This window comes from Oenanthe melanoleuca, chromosome 1, assembly GCF_029582105.1.
Source record: "Oenanthe melanoleuca isolate GR-GAL-2019-014 chromosome 1, OMel1.0, whole genome shotgun sequence".
Classification (NCBI taxonomy): domain Eukaryota; kingdom Metazoa; phylum Chordata; class Aves; order Passeriformes; family Muscicapidae; genus Oenanthe; species Oenanthe melanoleuca.
In genome coordinates this window covers 1,032,491-1,054,045 of record NC_079333.1, presented here as the reverse complement: position 1 = coordinate 1,054,045, position 21,555 = coordinate 1,032,491, and the positions used below count along the sequence as shown (strand labels likewise).

The 21,555-nt window shown below is 51.6% G+C and overlaps 1 protein-coding gene across 4 annotated transcripts in view; it reads left to right on the top strand.

Annotated features, from left to right (window-relative positions):
• Window positions 1–21,555, top strand: part of LOC130250951 (glutamate receptor ionotropic, kainate 1) — a 112,083-nt gene that overhangs the window by 51,869 nt on the left and 38,659 nt on the right. For all 4 annotated transcript variants that reach the window (XR_008840080.1, XM_056487173.1, XM_056487169.1 and 1 more), the window contains exons 3-7: window positions 2,936–3,193; window positions 6,340–6,521; window positions 13,048–13,101; window positions 13,958–14,131; window positions 18,404–18,547. Coding sequence is in view for 3 of the 4 variants with exons in the window: in XM_056487173.1 (XP_056343148.1) it covers window positions 2,936–3,193; window positions 6,340–6,521; window positions 13,048–13,101; window positions 13,958–14,131; window positions 18,404–18,547 (812 nt within the window). In the remaining variant the exon portion in view is untranslated. The remainder of the gene's footprint in view (window positions 1–2,935; window positions 3,194–6,339; window positions 6,522–13,047; window positions 13,102–13,957; window positions 14,132–18,403; window positions 18,548–21,555) is intronic.

The window sequence follows — 21,555 nt, the reverse complement described above, 5'->3', positions numbered from 1 at the left end:
CTGGGCTTGGGCCTGCCATGTGCTTTCTGAGCAAACCCCTACATCCTGTCTGCATGCTAAGAGCCCCAGATGGCAGGTGGCAAGGCCAAGCCATTTTTCTGTCCAAAAATTAGATTTGCCACCTGGAATTCTGCAGAAAAATGATCACAGACTCGCAGGAAGCACAGTGGGATGTCACAGCCCATAATTAGCACAGATACCCATTACTGGTAATTTATTTCTGTTGTGTTTTAAAGACCAGAGGCCAGTAGCCCCCCTGCCCTGAAATACTAATGCTCAGTGGCCTGGAGACTGAAATAAATTTCTCTGTTATAAACAGCTCTAAGAATTGCAGTGATCAAGTTTGGAAATTTTTTGCCTTTTCTGTTTTTGTTTTTTTTCTTGAGAAGGAAAATCATGGCCCAGTTTACTCCCATCTAATTGACTTGCAGGCCAAAACCAGAGAGGGGTAATAAGTCACAACTTTCCTTAAGCTCCAAGTGTTTCTTGGCCTCTAGGAAGCAAGCTCCAAGTTTGATAAAATGTTATGAAGAGCAGTTCCTGGAACTGGAACATAAAAATCAGAAACCTCATTTCAGAAACCAGGCTGGTGAACTGTGACCATTCAAACATCTACACTACCAAATTTTCCTTGTGCCACTTCAGTTTCTTAGTAAGAGTGGAGAAAAAGAGAATGATTTCAGAGAACATCAAGAAGAGCTTTAATGGCTTTTTGCATCCTTTTTCAGTTATCAGCTTTATTCTGGAGCTATATGCTACAGGATCTCAGGCATGGTGGATTTATAACCCATATATTCCAGGCTGATGCAGTATTTCAGATTCCCTGTAGGGTGAGAATCTCTTCTGTTGTGAAGGTGCCTTCTCTGTTCAATGTGTAGGAAGTTGTTAATCTACGTGCAAGAAACTCACACAGACAGCAGTAATTTCTTCTCATCATGAATTATTGAAGTTATTTATGGAATTTGCACATTAGAACCAGTGTTCCCTTAGAAAGGCTTCTGAATTAAACCTGGAAAGCCTGTGCTGTCTGTGAAACACTCATTTGTAGAATGGAAACAGAAAATAATTGATTTTCTGTCATATTCTATTACAGTCAGAGAGCTAAATAAGATTTAAAGAACCTCAGCTCATTGTGGAAGTTGGTGTACTCAATGTTTCACTCAATCAGAGCAATTTCTCAAGTCCCCACCCTCACAGGGAGAGCAGCCCTGCAGCTCAGGGCAGGGCTTTGTCCCAGTCAGGAGCCTTCTTGGAAACACTGCAGTCAATTTTACCAATGGGCAGAAAAAACTGAGATTACTTCATCTCCTGTCTGTCAGCCTGCAGAGACACAGGAGAGAAAGAAATGCAAAGGCAGCTCTAGGCAGGGCTCTCCAGGCTGAGGCATGGGCACAAGGAGAAGGAAACCTTTGTCATGTGGCTGATTTGGAGGGGTATAAAATGTCAGTATGTGCATGTTCTTTATTTCCCTGTGCTGTTGCCAAGGGCTTTGGGCACTGCTACCTGCCTGGTAAGCACAGCTGATTCTGGAGAGCAGTGAACCCTGTGCCCTGTGCTGCCCCTGCAGCAGCTGAAGGAGAGCAGCTCCCAGGGGCAGAGAGGTGCCAGTCCCAGGGGATCCCTGGAGAGCCTGCAGGGCTCCAGGGGTGCAGTGCCTGACACCTGGAACTTCATTGCTGTGGCTTTCCTTTGGCTCCTGCCTCCTCCAGCATAAAGCCATTCTGAGAAAGGCAGGTCAGGAATCCATGTGATCTGCAAGGCAACGAGCAGAGAAGGTTTTATTTGTAGCAAGCAGGGTCGAGGGTATAAAGCTGATCAGCAAAGCTGTTTTCAGAGCCACAATCAAACCAGAATCACTGAGGTTGGGAAAGATCTCTGAGCCTGATCCCCACCTTGTCCCCAGCCCAGGGCACTCAGTGCCACATCCAGGGATTCCTTGCACACCTCCAGGGATGGGCACTCCAGACCTCCCTGGGCAGCCCTGCCAGTGTTTAAAACCCTTTTCCATGGGGAAATTCCCGTGCCTTGCTATCCAAGCCTCCCCTGGCTCAGCCTGAGGCTGGTCCCTCTCCTCCTGTCCCTGTCCCTGTCCCTGTCCCCCCCGGCTGTCCCCTCCTGTCAGGGAGCTGTGCAGAGCCACAAGGTCCTTTTCTCCAGGATAAACAAGCTCAGCTCCCTCAGCCTCTCCCTGAGCCCTCTGAGTGACCCCTGAACCCCTGGGACCCAGTGGCACATGTCTCATGGGTCTGGGACAGTGCATTTTGGAGTGATGGGGATGGATGGGGATGGCTGGGGATGGATGGGGATGGGTGGGGATGGATGGGGATGGGTTTGGATGGGTGGGGATGGATGGGGATGGATGGGGATGGATGGGATGGATGGGGATGGATGGGGATGGGTGGGGATGGATGGGGATGGGTGGGGATGGATGGGATGGATGGGGATGGATGGGGATGGATGGGGATGGGTGGGATGGATGGGGATGGGTGGGGATGGATGGGATGGATGGTGATGGATGGGGATGGATGGGGATGGATGAGCATGGTTAGGGATGGCTGGGGATGGGTGGTGATGATGGGGATGGGTTTAGATGGCTGGGGATGGATGGGGATGGATGGGATGGGTGGGATGGATGGGGATGGCTGGGGATGGATGGGTGGGGATGGGTTTAGATGGCTGGGGATGGCTGGGGATGGCTGTGGATGGATGAGCATGGTTAGGGATGGCTGGGGATGGGTGGTGATGATGGGGATGGGTTTAGATGGATGGGGATGGCTGGGGATGGCTGGGGATGGATGGGGATGGATGGGATGGATGGGGATGGCTGGGGATGGCTGGGGATGGATGAGCATGGATAGGGATGGCTGGGGATGGAGCTCGGCGAGCCCCAGGCCCGCTGTGCCCCTGAGAGCGGCTGTGTGTCCCTGGCTGGCAGCCTGTGACCAGCTGGCCCTGGGCGTGGCGGCGCTCTTCGGGCCGGCGCACAGCTCGTCGGTCAGCGCCGTGCAGTCCATCTGCAACGCGCTGGAGGTGCCGCACATCCAGACGCGCTGGAAGCACCCCACGGCCGACAGCAGGGACGCCTTCTACATCAACCTGTACCCCGACTACGCCGCCATCAGCCGCGCCGTGCTGGACCTCGTGCTCTACTTCAACTGGAGGGTCGTCACCGTGGTCTACGAGGACAGCACGGGTGAGGGGCAACGCGGCCTGCGCTGCCGGGAGGGCCCGGGAGATCCCTGTGTGCCTGCAGCTGGCCTGAAGGACAGGGGACACCCTGCCCTGATCCCTGTGTGTGCCTGCAGCTGGCCTGGCTGACAGGGGACACCCTGTCCTGATCCCTGTGTGTGCCTGCAGCTGGCCTGAAGGACAGGGGACACCCTGCCCTGATCCCTGTGTGTGCCTGCAGCTGGCCTGAAGGACAGGGGACACCCTGCCCTGATCCCTGTGTGTGCCTGCAGCTGGCCTGGCTGACAGGGGACACCCTGCCCTGATCCCTGTGTGTGCCTGCAGCTGGCCTGAAGGACAGGGGACAAACTGCCCTGATCCCTGTGTGTGCCCACAGCTGGCCTGAAGGACAGGGGACACCCTGTCCTGATCCCTGTGTGTGCCTGCAGCTGGCCTGAAGGACAGGGGACACCCTGCCCTGATCCCTCTGTGTGCCTGCAGCTGGCCTGAAGGACAGGGGACACCCTGCCCTGATCCCTCTGTGTGCCTGCAGCTGGCCTGAAGGACAGGGGACACCCTGCCCTGATCCCTGTGTGTGCCTGCAGATGGCCTGAAGGACAGGGGACACCCTGCCCTGATCCCTGTGTGTGCCTGCAGCTGGCCTGAAGGACAGGGGACACCCTGCCCTGATCCCTGTGTGCCTGCAGCTGGCCTGAAGGACAGGGGACAAACTGCCCTGATCCCTGTGTGTGCCTGCAGCTGGCCTGGCTGACAGGGGACACCCTGCCCTGATCCCTGTGTGCCTGCAGCTGGCCTGAAGGACAGGGGACACCCTGCCCTGATCCCTGTGTGTGCCTGCAGCTGGCCTGAAGGACAGGGGACACCCTGCCCTGATCCCTGTGTGTGCCTGCAGCTGGCCTGAAGGACAGGGGACAAACTGCCCTGATCCCTGTGTGTGCCTGCAGCTGGCCTGGCTGGCAGGGGACACCCTGCCCTGATCCCTGTGTGCCTGCAGCTGGCCTGAGGGACAGGGGACACCCTGCCCTGATCCCTGTGTGTGCCTGCAGCTGGCCTGAGGGACAGGGGACAAACTGCCCTGATCCCTGTGTGTGCCTGCAGCTGGCCTGGCTGGCAGGGGACAAACTGCCCTGATCCCTGTGTGCCCACAGCATGTGTCCTGGCTGACAGGGGACACCCTGCCCTGCTCCTGCCATGGTTTGGGAAAGCTGCTCACCTCACCAGGCCTTGGCAAGGAGCCCTGGGCTTTGGACAGCCAATCCCATTTTGCTTCTGGTGGTGGAACCCATAACACAGCCTCAAACTGGAACCAGATTCTGGAGATCACCCAGCCCAACCCCCCTGCCAAGGAGCAGCTGCCACAGGAATTTGGGATTCTGGGATGTCCCCAGAGATGGAGACTCCACATCTCCCTGGGCAGCTGTTCCAGGGCTCTGCCCCTCCATGGACAGAACTTCTCCCTCAGGTTGGGCTGGAACTTGTTGTGTTCCAGTTCCTGGCCACTGCTCCTCATCCTGTCACTGGCACCACTGAGCAGAGTCTGGCACCTTCCTCTGCCAGCACTTGGGGATATTTGTGCAGATGATGGGATGTTTGTGTGGATTGCTGGGATATTTGTGTGGATTGATGGGATATTTGTGTGGATTGCTGGGATATTTGTGTGGACTGATGGGATATATGTGTGGGTTGCTGGAATATTTGTGTGGATTGATGGTTCCCCTCTCAGCCTTCCCTTGCCCACACTGACCAGGCCCACTCTCACAGCCTCTCCTCACAAGAGAGATGCTCCAGCCTCCTCATCCTCTCTGTGGCCCCCACTGGACATTCTCCAGTAGCTCCTAGATAAACCTTCTACACAGAATAGAAACAAGGAGAGGTCTTTTCCAGCCCACCCCATAACCAAATTGGCATTCCAAAACAGCAAGTGCTGTGTACCTGCTCAGCTACAAAAATGCCTGGTATTAAAGAGATTTCATTTGCAGAGGTATTTACAAAGCAAATTATTCATCAATCATCTTATTAACCCAGAGTCAGGGAAGTAAACATGTCAGCTTTGATCAGTATAAATAGTCCTTGGATTTGGGGTTAGGGTGATGCCAGTCAATGCAAGCTCTTTTATTTCTCATCCCTGATGTTTGACATTGTTGCACCACGAGAAATAAAAGCAGCTTGGCCAGGTTGGAGGGGCTCAGAGTGCCCTGGTCTCGGGGGAGGTGTCCCTGCCCTGGCTCAGGGGCTCAGGCTTTTGCCATGTCCTCCAGAAACACAGCTGCAGTTCTTCCCACTGCTGCTTGCTTCTCCAGGACACACATTCACACCCACACAAGTATTATCCCCACTCCAGCAGGAGAGGCAGGAGTCCCTCCATCTCAATAATTTGTTTGATTTTTGTTCAGGAAGCGCTCCTTGCCTGGGTTCTCTCTCTGCATATTTTTAAGGCAGCCTTTTCCTTTCCCTCAGCAGGAGATCAGGAATTTTTTGTGGGTGAATTGCATTCATGGGTAATGAGAGGCTGTAATCACACACCTCCAAGAGCTCTTAACTATCTTCCCTCGGTTTTGGAGGCAGTGCAAATTACACAGGAGTGCTGAATTTGCCAGTGGAGCTGCACTGTGTCTAAACACTTGGACAAGGCTCTGGCTGAGCTCCACTGACTTCAGCTAAGGCATGTGAAGCTGTGCCAGCTGAGCTCTGAGCCTGAGAAATCACCTGTGCTTGAGGAGGTAGAGCTGCATCTCAAAAGATTCTCTAAGATCTCAGCTGCTGAGGACACCAGGCAGGGAAGTTAGGAGGAGGTTTCCTCAATTTTATCTTCTTGCTGTTTGGTACTGGAATAATAATGAGCTGCACAGGAAGAAGCCTTATTTGCTTTTTATGTCTCAATTTAAACATACTACAGTATGTTTATATTGTATTACATCAATGCAAACACATCCTGTAGTCAACCAGTTAAAAACACCTTTCAAAATATTTGGATGTTGAAGCCAAGTACAAACATGGGAATGGAACTTCTAATAGTATTAGCTAGGAAGGTGGCAAATATGGAAGCAGCAGTTATCCTCAGGGAGTGAGGAGTGTGAGAGACCCTGCTTAGCTGACAGTCAATGCTCGTGCCACAGCATGGTGACTGTGTCCCTGCCTGTCCTTTTGCAGGTCTAATCCGGCTGCAGGAGCTGATCAAAGCCCCCTCCAGGTACAACATTAAAATCAAAATCCGGCAGCTGCCCCCTGGGAACAAGGATGCCAGGCCCCTGCTGAAGGAGATGAAGAAGGGCAAGGAGTTCTATGTGATATTTGACTGCTCACACGAGACAGCTGCAGAGATCCTCAAGCAGGTACTGGGGAGGGGGCAGAGCCTGTGAGCACCAAACCCTGACCCCTGCCAGCCTCTGATTGCACTGCTGGGAGCACCAAACCCTGACCCCTGCCAGCCTCTGATTGCACTGCTGTGAGCCTTGCACCAAACCCTGACCCCTGCCAGCCCCTGATTGCACTGCTGGGAGCACCAAACCCTGACCCCTGCCAGCCTCTGATTGCACTGCTGGGAGCACCAAACCCTGACCCCTGCCAGCCTCTGATTGCACTGCTGTGAGCCTTGCACCAAACCCTGACCCCTGCCAGCCCCTGATTGCACTGCTGGGAGCACCAAACCCTGACCCCTGCCAGCCCCTGATTGCACTGCTGTGAGCACCAAACCCTGACCCCTGCCAGCCCCTGATTGCACTGCTGTGAGCCTTGCACCAAACCCTGACCCCTGCCAGCCCCTGATTGCACTGCTGTGAGCCTTGCACCAAACCCTGACCCCTGCCAGCCCCTGATTGCACTGCTGGGAGCACCAAACCCTGACCCCTGCCAGCCCCTGATTGCACTGCTGTGAGCCTTGCACCAAACCCTGACCCCTGCCAGCCCCTGATTGCACTGCTGTGAGCCTTGCACCAAACCCTGACCCCTGCCAGCCCCTGATTGCACTGCTGGGAGCACCAAACCCTGACCCCTGCCAGCCCCTGATTGCACTGCTGTGAGCCTTGCACCAAACCCTGACCCCTGCCAGCCCCTGATTGCACTGCTGTGAGCCTTGCACCAAACCCTGACCCCTGCCAGCCTCTGATTGCACTGCTGTGAGCACCAAACCCTGACCCCTGCCAGCCCCTGATTGCACTGCTGTGAGCACCAAACCCTGACCCCTGCCAGCCTCTGATTGCACTGCTGGGAGCTCCAGGCCCAAGGGCATCCCCAGCCTGGGCCAGGGACAGAGGTGACAAGCTGAGGTGCAGCAGCCCAGGGCTGCACAGAGCCACCCACATCCCCAGAGAGCCCCAGGTGTTGCCCACAGGAGCAAACAGGCTTTTCTTCCTGACCTTCCATGTCCTGCCTGACTAGGGACATCACCTCATGTGTTCAGCTTGTCCTGGTTTAATCAACAGAATAACAAGCTGTTATTTCTCCTGCCAGTCAGTCTGATGGGATACCCTGATCCCAGAGGAGCACCAGAGGTCTGCTGACTAAATGCCCATACAGGTCCCTTTCTGTTCCCAGCCCAGAAATATGAAATTACTGAATTACTGAAATATGTAAGTTCTGCAGAGCAGCTTTTTGTGCCAAAGTTGGTAAGGCAGGTTACTGCATTTGTGTGTGCAGCCTGGAATCTTCCTCTCCAGGCTGGAGAAACTTGGGCTTGCAGAGTCCTAGAGCAGCTGCAGCAGACAGTTCCTGTGAGCTTGCAGGGTGAGATTCCTGCTCCAGGAATGCTGTCCTGCACCAAACGTTAGGGTTTTCTCAGAGTGAGTGATTTGAGGTGCAGGGCTGGGAGGGCACTGCAGCAGCACTGGTTGGGCAGGGGAGAGGGCTGTCCCCCCACTCTGCTCCCTGCAGGCTGCCCAAAAGCATCCCCAGTTTTGGCTGCTCCAAAAGGAGATCTGTGGGGGAGGAGTTAAGTTGACAACACAGATTTTGAAGGTGCAGATGTCTGGCACCCTGCAGGAGGCACAAAGCTTCCAATATGCCAGGCTGAGCATGGAAACAACCCCAAAAAAACAAAACCTGGGTGTCAAAGGAAGAGGAGGGAGTGCTGAAAGATGCACTGAAGCAGGGCAAAGCAGCAGAGAAGTTTGTGTGGGATGTGGATCAACCAGACAAGTGACAGGCTGCAGACACAGATAATGCTCTCCAGTGCCTGAAGAACTGGGGGAAGGAGGGGGAATGACAGTGTGGGAGAAAACAGGAAAATTGAGAGAGGTGCACCTGTGGGTCAGCACTGTGGGAGAGGAAACAGCATAAATATAGGCTAGAAGGAGAGGAGAGCTGCCTCTGTGGCTGAGGGTAGGTGCTGGAGCAATAACTCAGGGTTGAGCTCCTCCCTGCCAGGGGCAGCTGTGCCTTGTGCAGGTGTGGAGGGCTCTGAGCTCCTGTGGGACTCCTCTGATTGCAGGTTACAAGAGCAGCCCTGCTTCACCTCCCCATCACCATCCCTGCACTCACCAGCCCCTCTGTCATTTTACCTTGGAGGGAAGAAAAATACCAAACCCTGGAGAAATCATTCCAAGGGAACTCTGTGGTGTCAGTACAAGATATGTTTGACTTTGCAAACAATCCAGCAACCATCACAGGAAAAGCAGGTGTTGTTGTTAAACTGTAGATTTCTAACAGGAGCAGGACTCAGGGTCACCTAAAGCTGTCCCCAAGCAACTCCCTCTTGTCTGTTGAGTGTATTTAAGTAATGCAGTAGGTGTTTAGTGGCCCATGGAGCAGGGAGGGGACACCAGCCATGGCACTGCTTGTGACCCAGGGAGAGGTGCCCCAAAGCTCCTCTGGGAGCAGGATTAGCCCAGAGCTCTGCTGGAGCTGTGCTGCAGTGTGTGCACCAGGCACCTCTCCACTCACCTCCTCCAGCCTCTGCATTACAAACCACCACAAAAGACAGACTTCTCTAATTTCTGCTTATTTATGGCTTCCCCTAAAACCCCATCAAGCCACGCTGCCCTGTGTGCACAAGAACAGGTGAATCAATCAAATCAGCCAAAATGCAGAGTCTGAAACAGCTGAACAAGCTGCTCCCTGAAGCATTTCCCCTCATCTCTGACGTGCCCAGAGATCTGGATTTCCTCAGGGGCCTGGCCCTCCTTGCTGGTTATGGCATTGCCTGCAATAGTGGGTGGACAGAGGGCTGGTGCTCTGTCTGCATTACACACACACTCCCTAGTCAATTAAATCTGGCTCTTGTAAATTCTGCTTTATGCACAAATCCTGCAATTTATCCTGCACACTATTCAGTCTGATGTTGCATTTGTATGAGGAACTTGGCTGAAGGGGTTGAGTTGTTGTGCTTAACCCTCAGTTTGTGCTGACACAGGAGTGAGCACAGATTTCACTGCTAGGCAAACTCACCTCAGAAAGTTTGTCCCTGCTAACCTTACATTACCTGCTCCTTTCTTCACACCCCCAAGGTACATTTGAGGAAGCATGCTGTATATTTAATCAGCTTTAAGGCTCTCACAGAGCATCCTGTACAGAGGATGTGACAGACAACGAGCAGAACCATTCATTCAGTTCCTACAGAAAAGCAGGTGTCAGCACAGAGTGCATTCCTGGTACAGTGATAGAAGTGAGAACAGCAAACTTCAGTCCTGACTCTGCTCCTTGGAGGAGCCTGGCAGGTAGGCTGGAGCCCACTCACTGCTAAGAAAAGGCAGGACTAGCTCTGCTCCCACTTCCACAGGAGAAATACCAGTGGCAGATTCCCCAGGTGCCCCATGTGGGTGAGAGCAGGGATGGGCTGGCCTGAGAAAACAGCAGGGCTAATTAATTGGAAAATGAAATGCATTTAATGGTTATGAAATTGAATAATGGCTCGAGTGAGGGAAATGCAGAGTGAAGCACAGGATTTGGTGCAGATCCCACTAATCACTTGCCCATCATTCCAGTTCCAGCCTGCCTCCAAGGCAGACTGACAATGGGTCTAAATGAGGCAGGGAGTTTTTACAAGTTGAACAATTGCAAGTTAGAGCTGGGATGTGATTCAAGCCAGGAACAGGGCACCCAAAAGAGATTTTCAGACATAAGAGAGAGTATTTTTACCCAGGCTCTGCCAGCTCACCATATATAATTTGACCACTGATACTTCCTGGATGCACTTCGTGGTTCATGACCCACAGCTGAAAGTGCACAGCTGCAAGGGACCAGGCTCCTGATCTGGAATGGATAATTAGAGATGGAAGTGTCTGTATCTCCCATTGTCCAAGCATATCTGAGTTTGGCTGAAGAACAAATGTTATACAGGGAAGGCTGGGCAGGAGATGTACAAGGAGAGTATTTGAGGCTGATTTCCCTAGTTTACATTCATCTGAATTCCACTGTAAGTAAAAGCTATTATTATTCAAATAGGACATTTGTATCAGGTGCATAATGATTTACATAATCAGATGCAAAGTTATTTAAATAGCAATGTGCAATGAAACCTCATCCCAGTTTCCTGTGGGCAGGCACACAGACAGAGGGGTTGCCTTCCCCTCTCTCTCCTGGGCTGCTTCTCTTGCAGGTCACCTGTTCTGTGGGAAGCTTTTCTGGCTGCTTCAGGGGTGGCCCAGGCTGAAATCCATCCTTGGTCCAAGCAGGCTCTTAGTGTGCTGCTCCTGGGAGCTGCTGGGAGCTGCTTTCCTGTGTCTGCTTTGCTGCAGGCACTCGGCAGGAGAGCCCTGGAAACTCCTGTTTACACTGACAGGAGCATCCAGGGAGTTCAGGCTTGGAGTTAGTGATGCTTTGGGATGTCCAGCATGATGCTCAGCATTCCTCTGGCTTTTCCTTTCACTCGATTCCTCCTCCTGTTTTCTTGCATCAGAGCATTACATCGTCCTTCAGTGCAAATTTTGCTTAGCAGCCATATTTCTCTTAAACATAAATTATTATTGCAGTCTGTTTGATCCTCGAATAAAAAGCCCCTATTTAGTATCTAATGCACAAGTCATAGCAGTGTGACATGTCAAAGTGCTAAATAGCTGTTAGCTAATTGTCATCCTTAATGATTGAGCCAGGGGAGGACATCCAGGTGAGGCTGTTCTCTCCGGGGCTTTATTTGTTTGTTGTGGGGCTTGGGGGTTTTGCTGGTTTGGGCATTTTTTGTCCCTTGTTTCAGGTGGTTTTGCAGTAAAGAACAAACCTGTAGCATGGCTTGTGCAGCCATGAGCATTCACAGCTGTGTGTGCCCTGCCAGCTCTGCTCACAGATATATATATATATGAATATATTCTCCTGAAGGCTTTCCCCAGAGGGTGTCCAGGAGGCAAACACTCCTTCAGGCTGCTCCCCTGCACCTGGCAGTGCAGCTGCAGCAGCAGAAGCTGGGAAGTGCTTCCCAAACAGACCCCACTGGTAATGGCTGCAGTAACTGTGTCTGGCTGCCTCATGGAAATCTGTGTTTTAGGGCAGGATTGGGGTAGCACTGTCCATGCAGGCAGGCTGGGGTTTGCACTCTCTGCTGCCACAAGTGCAGTGGCTCTCAGCTCTCCTGTCTCAGGCTGCAATCCAGGCTGGGAGGAATCAGAAACTTCAGCCTGGGCACTTGGATCCCCCCGTGTAAACTGGTAAGAACTTGTTTTCACCCTAAAGCACCACCACGGATTGGCTGCAAACATCCTGTAAAGGACCAAAGCTTTGGGCATCTCCTGGGCTTAGACCACGTTTGTTTAACCTGGCAGCTGCCCTGAGCCCCACGGGGGCACAGCTGGGCTGTTCCAGCACAGCTTCAGCTCAAAGGAGATCTGCACCATAAAAACCCCATAAATTTGGCACCTCCTTCAGAAATCCAGTGGCTCCAGGGAGGGGGACTGAGTCCAGACAGGTCAGCTGGAAACAGAGCACACAAGAGTTCCCCTGGAAGAGCCCTGTGTTGTTATCTGTGCATAAACAGGGCAGGAGCAGCAGCTCCAGCTTCTTCTACAGGTAATAAAAGAGCTCCAAGAAACAGAATAGAAGAGGATTAATAAAATCAGAAATAAAAAAGGCAATTTTGATGTGTAAATCCAGTGGAGCATTTCAATGAAATAGTTGCCTTCTGGCTTGACTTTTAGTGGCTGGAAACGGATCAGTTGTTTGTGATTAACACTGAGCTGCTTTTATTATCTGCTGCAGCTCAGAAAGTTCAGGGTTTTCTTTCTCCCTTTCTTTCTTTTTCTTTCTTTCTCTTTTTTTTGTTTATGTGAGGAATTGCCATAGACAATCATGCAACTGATGTTCAGAGGCTTCTGCCAGGAAAGGGAATTTTGGCAAGCCAAATCCCACTGTTTCCCCCTGCCTTTCAAACAGCTCTTCAGGCACTCCAAAAACTGTCCTAAAGGGAATTAGTAAGAGATCCTTACGCTGCTGTGATCAGGACTGAGCAGGAGTTAACCTTGGCCTGTGTTGTTGTTGTGGCAGTGAATTCCTCAGCAGTTCCCCAGTTTGTAATTTCTCCTCCTCACAAGATCCCAGAGAGGGCAGAATTCTCCCATCCTGGTGAGAGCCTGTGGGGATGTGAGGAGGGCAAAATCCTGCCCCTGAGCCCTTCTCCCTACAAACTGTGCTGTCTGCTAATAAATTCCTTTTCAACACTACCAGACTGAAGACTAAAGTATTTTCAAAGTCAGCATCTTGTTATCTGTAGTAATTTTTCTTGTCCTGGAAGTTTTGCAATCTTTAATCTCTTTCCTGAGCAGAGGTGATAAAAACACCATTTCAATACAACAGGATATTTTTGGCTCCTATAGGAAAATGTGGGGTTTATTTCAATCAAGCTCTCATGAGCTGTGATGTGTTTAACCCTTGCTTCTCAGAGGCACTGCAGCACCCTGGGAGCTTTCACAGTAAAGTACCTTTCCATCTCTTTCACAGATTCTCTCCATGGGAATGATGACAGAATACTACCACTACTTTTTTACAACACTGGTAAGGAACACTATAAACATCTGGGGAGGAACTTCCACTGTTTCAGAAAAGACAGCTAAATTTTCCCCTTCTTCTAGGAGATCTTTGTTGCCATTAGTCAAGGAAACCCCTGGAGAATGGGTGCTAACATTCCATAGGAATATCAGGAGCCACAATTTCTTAAGAAAGCTGTTTGGCCCCATTTCTGAGGCTGGCTAACACTTTAATGCAGTGAAAATTATTTGCAGTATGCCAGTTAGTACAGATGGACCAGAGTGAAACAAAACAAAGAATGAATGGCTTTGCACTGTGGGCACTGCTGGTTCATTGCTGTTTAATCGTTTCATTTACTTATAAAAACCCAAAATCACTATAAAAGCACTCAGGAAGTTTTATAATACAAACAAACCTCAGTTTTCTGTGATGGTGCAAACAGCTCAGGAGGGTCCCACATGGTTCAGCCACCCCAAATGCCATGCTTCTGCTGCCCTGTGCATGCCAGGCTCTGGGGCACGTGCAGCCTGCATGCACAGACACACACCCATCCCAGAGCCTGGCAGGGGAGGCAGGGCTGGGGAAATGGCAGCTCTCAACGCATCTCTCGCAATTTTCCTCCCCTGAGCTTAGAAAGGAGCTTGACTCTGGCCAGCTAATCCCTCCTGTTGGCCTGTCAGAGCTGCAGCAGTGCTGTAGATTGACATGTGCAGGTTGCTTGTGCAGCAGCTCTGCTGTGGGGAGCTGATCCTTCCATCCCAAGAGGAGGTGTGTGGCACGTCACCCACCGCACACGGCTTTGGCCCGGCCAGGTTTCAGAGGCAGCCAGGGAAAAGCCCTCAGCTCCCTCCAGAATGGCTCTTGTGTTGTGCTGCTGCTGCAGGACCTGTTTGCCCTGGACCTGGAGCCCTACAGGTACAGCGGGGTGAACATGACGGGGTTCCGGCTGCTCAACATCGAGAACCCGCAGGTGTCGGCCGTGGTGGACAGGTGGTCGATGGAGCGGCTGCAGGCGCCCCCCAGGCCCGAGACGGGGCTGCTGGACGGCATGATGACAGTAAGTGACAGCCAGCCACGCTGAGGGGTGGCACAGGGACCTTCCCTGTCACCGTGCCACCGTCCGCGGGGAGGGATGAACCAGGAAAACCTCACAAATATGAATGCTTAGATTGTGAAAATATGGAAACCATGAGCCAGATTGAAATGAAAGCCCCTTTTGAGATACCAAACCTCAGTCACTGAATAACTTAAAGACAACAGAATTGCCAGCTGAAAGTAATCCCCTCTTGATAGAACAATGCCTGCTGCTGGATAGTGGGTCCAAAGGTCAGGGACATCCCTGCTAGGGTCCAAAGAGCAGTTTTTAGAGTTTAAAGTGTAACACACTATGGTAATGTAAGGATCCTTATAGGTTATATGCAAATGCTACAGAATTTGTATCTTGTATTACACTGGTTATTGGAAATTAGAATATTCATCATAGAAGAAGATTTATTGTATTGTAAACGGGAAATCACTTTCTTGCTTTTACTCTTTCTTACCCGTCTTGCTCTCTGCCTCTTACTCTTACTGCTACCACCCCTCTCTGTCTCTCTCTCTCTCTTACCCCTTTGCCCTCTCTCTCTTACCCCTCTTACCTCTCTTGCTCTTACTCTGTCTCTTACCCCTCTCTCCCTCCTGCTCTCTTTCTCTTCCCCCATTCTCTCTCTGTCCTGCTCTGGGCTGTGGCTGGCAGCCCTCAGCAGGACTCTCTATACCCAGGCCCTTACAATAAACCACAAGTGTGACTCCAGAGCACGTGAGTGTTGTCCCTACGACCGTCGATCCCGACACAAAGGATTGTCATTGCCGTGGGATTGAAACGCTGCCTCGCTGCTCCCAGCGCTGCTGCACTCTGCAGCAGAAAACAGCAGCAAAGGAACTTCCCCAGCAGCTGCAGGACTTGTGACCTGCAGGGCCAGATGCCACACCTGTGGGAAGGGAGCAGCATTTTTAAATGGCCAACGTGCCCTTTCTCTTCATTTCCATCTCGACAGAAACTGTGGCTTTTGAGAAGCAGTGTAAAGATAGATGAGAGTATCATCAAGCCAGGGAATCAGGATTCCTGCCAGCACTCCCCAAGCAGGAAAGAAAAGAATAGGAGCAATTACATAGACAACAGGACTCCATTCAGCTTGGCAGGGTGAAGGGTTGCCATCTCTTTGCAGTATGAGATGATGTATCTCATGGACTGAGTGGCACTTGAGGTGATAAGAAACAGACTTTATTGCAGATGATTGCAGGGAAAATTCAGAAATGTCTTCACATCCTGAGGAGAAATGCATGAAGTGTGCTGTCCCTGGCACTGCACACACTGGTGCTGCTGTGGGCACTGTCACTGTGCCCACTCGTACCCAAAGCAGGGAGAAAGTTGTCCCTGGGAATTCCTGATGAGAATTCACACAGAAATCTCCCAAATACAACACTGGGAAAAGCAGAGCTCTCACCATCCCTTCTGCTCTTCTTGGTGGCCCTGACTCTTGTCCTCCCCTTGGCATCTTCAGGGTGTCAGTGTCCCTGATGCTGTGGCACAGCAGGCTCTCCCTCCTCTGGGATCATTTCCATATTCCCAGCAGGTTCCACCAGTGCCTGGTGTGATGGAGAGCTGCACCACTGCTGCATTCCATTTGGCAGTAAGGCTGTGCCAGGGACAGTGCACAGAGATCAGTACACCCTGTGACTAACTCAGGGTTTATCCCTGAAAGCAGCTTGGGGGAAGTCAGCAGGGCACAAACAAGGCAGCTCTGGTTCACATCCTGCTGGGTGCCCAAACTGCACCCAGAGGCAGAGCTGCTCTAAGGAGATCTCTGCCTTTCTGTGCTTTAAGCAGCACACAAAAATCAGAAAAACAAGTTCCTGGACTGACTCTGAGTCCCTTTCTCCTGACATGAAAGCACAGAAATCAGGGTGAGATGATTGACTTTGGAAAATGAGGTAACCTGTTGCACCCTACAACCCTAAGCAGAGCCACAGTGAGACAATTGACAAGTAATCCAACCCTGAGGGCCCAGTCCAGTGTAAAAACAGAGGCCTGCTGGCATTGGTGGTAATATTTCCATCGATTTTGAGGGATTCAGGGTCAGCCCTCGATTCCCTGAGTGTGCTTGGAACAACTGTCTGTTGTGAGACTTTGCAGTGAGAGCAGCTGGTGTTGTCTCCTCCTGCTTCACTCATCACTTACAATGTTTTCAGATCTCACAATTTGCTTCCATTGTGGAACATTATTTTGGGCAGATTCTGACAAGCACATCAAGCTAGATTCCTCTTCTGCACTATCTTAAGGTTAGTCCTTAAATTCAGATACATTTGAGCAAAACCCTCCAATACTGGTAACACTGATGCTGTTGTAATTTACTCAGGTAAATGGAACAGACGAAGAATCAAATGTATTAATTTCCCAGAGGAATTGCATGGAAAAGAAATAGAAAACTGATCAGCTCTGTAGTTCCTGTAAAGGAGTCCAATTTCTCATCTGCAGAATTACTGCCCTTTTTTTCCAGACCCTGGCTTAATTATCCATTAGGTTTACCTGCAAGGTAATTTGTGCAGCATCATTAAGGGATCCACAGCCATTCCCACCTCACTGTGAGAACACAGAAGCACAGTGAAGGTGAAGGTGAGGCTTTTCTGAAGTGACAAAGTGGGACAGAGTGTGTGATGTCACTTGAGGCCGTGCCTTTAAACCCACAAACCCACTCTCAAAAGAAACACAGAAGCACAAAGAGCATCCAGTAATTCTGGTATCTGAGTCTATGGGGTAATATTCAAGGATCCAAGGGCTGTGGTGGGAAGTTAGATGTGTGAGTCCAGCTTAATCCCCCCCAAAACACACCTCCAAAGCAGAGATCCCCTCTCTCTAGGACACCATTGCACACATTTGTGCCAAAAGCCTGGATCTCTGCCCTTGGAGGCAGCAGGTGTGTGGGCAGTGGGATGTGTTCCAGGTGATCAGTGGGATTGGCTTCCCTGGAAAGCAGGGCCAGCCTGACCTGTGGGGAAGGAGTCAATCCCAAAACTGCCGTGAGAAGAGTGACTCATACACCTGGGACTTCTTAAAATCCCTCTGCAGCCTGCCTGGGACCCCTGAGCTGCCTGAACACCCTGTGAGATAACGTGAAGAGCTCCATGGCGAGGCTTTTCCAGGAGAGGCTTTTCCCTGGGAAGAGGCAGGGAAGGGCAGGCAGGCAGCAGCCCCAGGCAGCAGGCAGCCAGCAGGCAGGAAGGCAGCAGGCAGCAGGCAGCGCAGGGCAGGGCAGGGCAGGGCAGGGCAGGGCAGGGCAGGGCAGGGCAGGCAGGCAGGCAGCAGGCAGCCCAGGGCAGGGCTGGCAGGCAGGTGCCCAGAGCAGGCAGCAGGCAGGCAGGCAGGGTGCCCAGGGCAGGCAGGCAGGCAGCAGGCAGCCCAGGGCAGGCAGCAGGCAGGTGCCCAGAGCAGGGCAGGCAGGCAGGGTGCCCAGGGCAGGCAGGCAGGTGCCCCAGGCAGCAGGCAGGCAGCAGGCAGCCCAGGGCAAGCAGCAGCAGTAACCCCGCTCTCCACGCAGACCCAGGCTGCAGGGCAGCCCAGAGCAGGGCAGGCAGGCAGGCAGGTGCCCAGGGCAGGGCAGGGCAGGCAGGTGCCCAGGGCAGCAGGCAGCAGGCAGGTGCCCAGGACAGGCAGTAACCCCGCTCTCCACGCAGACCCAGGCCGCAGGGCAGGGCAGGGCAGGGCAGGGCAGGCAGGCAGCAGGCAGCAGGCAGGGTGCCCCAGGCAGCAGGCAGGCAGCAGGCAGCCCAGGGCAGGGCAGGGCAGGGCAGGCAGGCAGCAGGCAGCAGGCAGGGTGCCCCAGGCAGCAGGCAGGCAGCAGGCAGCCCAGGGCAGGGCAGGGCAGGCGGCAGGCAGGCAGGTGCCCCAGGCAGCAGGCAGCAGGCAGGTGCCCAGGGCAGGGCAGGGCAGGCAGGTGCCCAGGGCAGCAGGCAGGTGCCCAGGACAGGCAGTAACCCCGCTCTCCGCGCAGACCCAGGCCGCAGGGCAGGGCAGGGCAGGCAGCAGGCAGGGTGCCCAGGGCAGGGCAGGGCAGGCAGGTGCCCCAGGCAGCAGGCAGGTGCCCAGAGCAGGGCAGGGCAGGGCAGGCAGCAGGCAGCCCAGGGCAGGGCAGGGCAGGTGCCCAGGACAGGCAGTAACCCCGCTCTCTGCGCAGACCCAGGCCGCAGGGCAGGGCAGGGCAGGCAGCAGGCAGCCCAGGGCAGGGCAGGGCAGGCAGGGTGCCCCAGGCAGCAGGCAGCCCAGGACAGGCAGTAACCCCGCTCTCCGCAGACCCAGGCCGCGCTGATGTACGACGCCGTGTTCGTGGTGGCCGTGGCGTCGCAGCGAGCCGCCCAGATGACCGTCAGCTCCCTGCAGTGCCACCGCCACAAGCCCTGGCGCTTCGGGCCCAGGTTCATGAACCTCATCAAGGAGGCAAGTGCAGAACCTGCCCCTGCTCCTGCCGCCCTCCTGTGCTCTCCCTGCTCGTCCTGCTCCGTGCTGCTCCTGTTCCTGGCGCTCACGGCCAGATGCTCCCCCAGCTTCGTGGCAAAACCCCCGATTCCTCTGCTCCTCACCCGGGTGTGCAAGGTCTCAGACCAAAACAGAGACACCTCCCAGCTTCTTCACTCCCTTTTTGTTTGTTGGGGACGTTCATGGTTTCTAAACATACGAAGGAACTACTACAGTCGTTCTGGAAACTGAAGGAAAAGTGAGTCTGTAGCTCTGTCCTTGCTTCACTGTGTAATTCCAATTGTTTTGCAGATCAATTGATCAGTGATCAATACCCAGAAAACATTGCAGCCAGCATTTCTAAAGAAGGAAATTGCTTCCTGTAGCAATGCTCTGTCATACAAGAATCCATGACTGAGCTTGATCCAGAGATTCCTAAAAATACACATTTTAGTTGAAATGTCTTCACTCTTTCAAAAGTCCCAGATGTATTTTGATTTTCAAATGGAAATCTTTCCTTTTCTTTTTTTTTTAAATGAAAATTGGAAGTCCCACAGACATTTTACCTTTTCCCCACCTCAGTCCTTGCATTTGAACAATAATTATAATGAAACTGAAAGTTAACAAAAGACTTTGGACCAGGGAATGCCCCTGCAGGGATGCCCTACTTATTTTGGGGGATGCTGAGTATAAAACTAAACTGCAGCCTAACCCAGAGTACTTTGGGTATTCTGGTTATACCAGCAGCCTAAACCAGAGCACTGTGCCCAAGAGTACCAGAGGTACCCCAGCAGATCAATTCAAAGCCTGAACAGTGACACAGCTCCCATTTATCAGGGACAAGCAACTTCTCTTGCATGGAGTGAGATATGGGAGCTAATTACTGATGGCCTTGCAGAGAGAGTCTCTCATCGTCAGTAAAACACTGATTTAAATACTCTGAGAGTCTTATCCTCCTGTGCCTGATGTAGAAAAAACAAAGAGGTGATTGTTAAAAGCACAGGATAAGGTGTAATAAGACCATATTGCATTTCCTGTAAAGCCTAAAACATGAGTTGGAAACAAATAGCAAATACATTTGGACCTCCCTAGATCACGTTGGGGGCTGGTTTGTTCAGCAGGGATAGAGAACTTTATAATTAGGAATCAGTGAACAGGCATGGAGAAAATAAGGTCAAGGAGGCAGAGCAGTAGCTTGGGCCCACATAGGTAGAGATAATTTTCCTGTTTTGTGATGTGGTACTGACATTCTGTGAAGGCATTTTACAGACTGATCTAAAGACAAATATCCAGCACTCCAGTCTAAATAAACCAGTTTCAGACAAAGAATTAGCCTGCAGTGGTTCCTGCAGATGCTGGAGTTAACAAGTGCTTCAGTGGCTCCCTGGTGGGTTTTTGCATTTTATTTTGGTGGTGAAAAGAACTGAGGTCGCCTCATTTGCTTTGTGGGTCAGCACTGTGAAATGTCTGGGATTGAGGCTCTGCAACAGCCCATTAAGGAGCTTTTAATGAAAAGTAAATCCTTGTCAGAAGCTGTGTCTCAGTGACCCAGTGCCATCCACAGCTGAAGGGTGTTCTCATCTTTGAGCCCTTCTGGAGGCGTTTGCAGGGAGTGCCCCTTACCCTGCTCAGGGGAAAAGGAGCCTGTTGTCTGTCTGCAGAGGGGAACAGGGACAGAAAGGATGATCCCACCTCTTCTGAAGGAAAGCTGGGATAAACATGGAATATGTTTATAATTGAATGATCAAGTTCTGCTCATGTCCCCTCTAAAGCATAAGGCCACAGATTATGATTGTTTTTCAATTATCATCAAAACCCACATGAGCTCCCCTTGTTCAAATCCAGCCACAATTAAAAGAAGGATAGAGATGCAGATTGGATTCTGAGTGACTGCTAAATGCCCTCAAGCAGAATCACAAAGAATCTCAGAGACTGAAAGATCTGAGGAGATTTCAGTTCCTGCTGTTTCTGATGAGGTCCATGCCAAGCACTGAGACCAGAAGAGAGCCATCATCCATTCAGAAGGAGAAGGAAGTGGAGGTTTTTCATTACAGAAAAGCAGAAATTTGAATTAAGGCAGAAGGGAAAGCAATCCATCTGCAGAGTATCCACTAATCAGTTCTGTTTCCGATGGGCAGCGTCTCCAGACACAAAGACTCTCCTGAGAGCAGAACATTCCTGCTGCTCTGGCTCTCTGATTACTCCCAGTCAGCTTGTCAGTGCTTCCATGGGCTCCAGCCCTGCCAAGTGGAACAAATTAAAAGGAGAGAGCAGGACCAGGCCTGGTGCCAGCAGAGCCAGGACATCCCCTGCTCCCTGAGACAGGGCTGAAATCTTTGTGCAGTGACTGGGGAAATGACAACCTTTTGCTCCAAAACACGAAATCAAATCTCTTTTCCATTGCATTTTAGCACTGAGCCAGTGGCAGGGTCTGTGGGTGCTGGCTGGTTTTTTCTCTGGGCTCTGGTGCTGCAATATTCACTTACATCAAATTGAAGCACTTGTTTACTTTGGTAGGGCTTCTCTCACCACATAATTTAGGATTAGCACTTGATCCCCTCTCACTAAAACAATCTTTTTTCTTTGTTTCACTTTTCATAACCTTTACTTCTAGTCCATGAAGTGCATTTCTGCTATGAGCCTATTACTGGCTGTTCCTTTGACCTGAAAACTCTTAATTAGGAAGAACAAACAAAACACCTGCCTGACCTGCATCCCATGGTGCTTTATTAGGAAATAAAGCTCAGCTTCCCAAGAAGACAGTGAGGCTGAGGGCAATGTCAATAGGCATTCTCATTCTGCAATCAAATTTCAAGTGGAAAAACACTTATTTATGGAATTATCTATGCCCAGATTGCAAAGTAATTGCAGGATTGCATGTTGAGAATAAATACGCATTGAATTGATGAAAATTGATAAAAAATTATCTGCAAGGTACTGATACTGTGATATCCAAAATCAAAACAAGCTGTTTGACAAAAAGATTACAT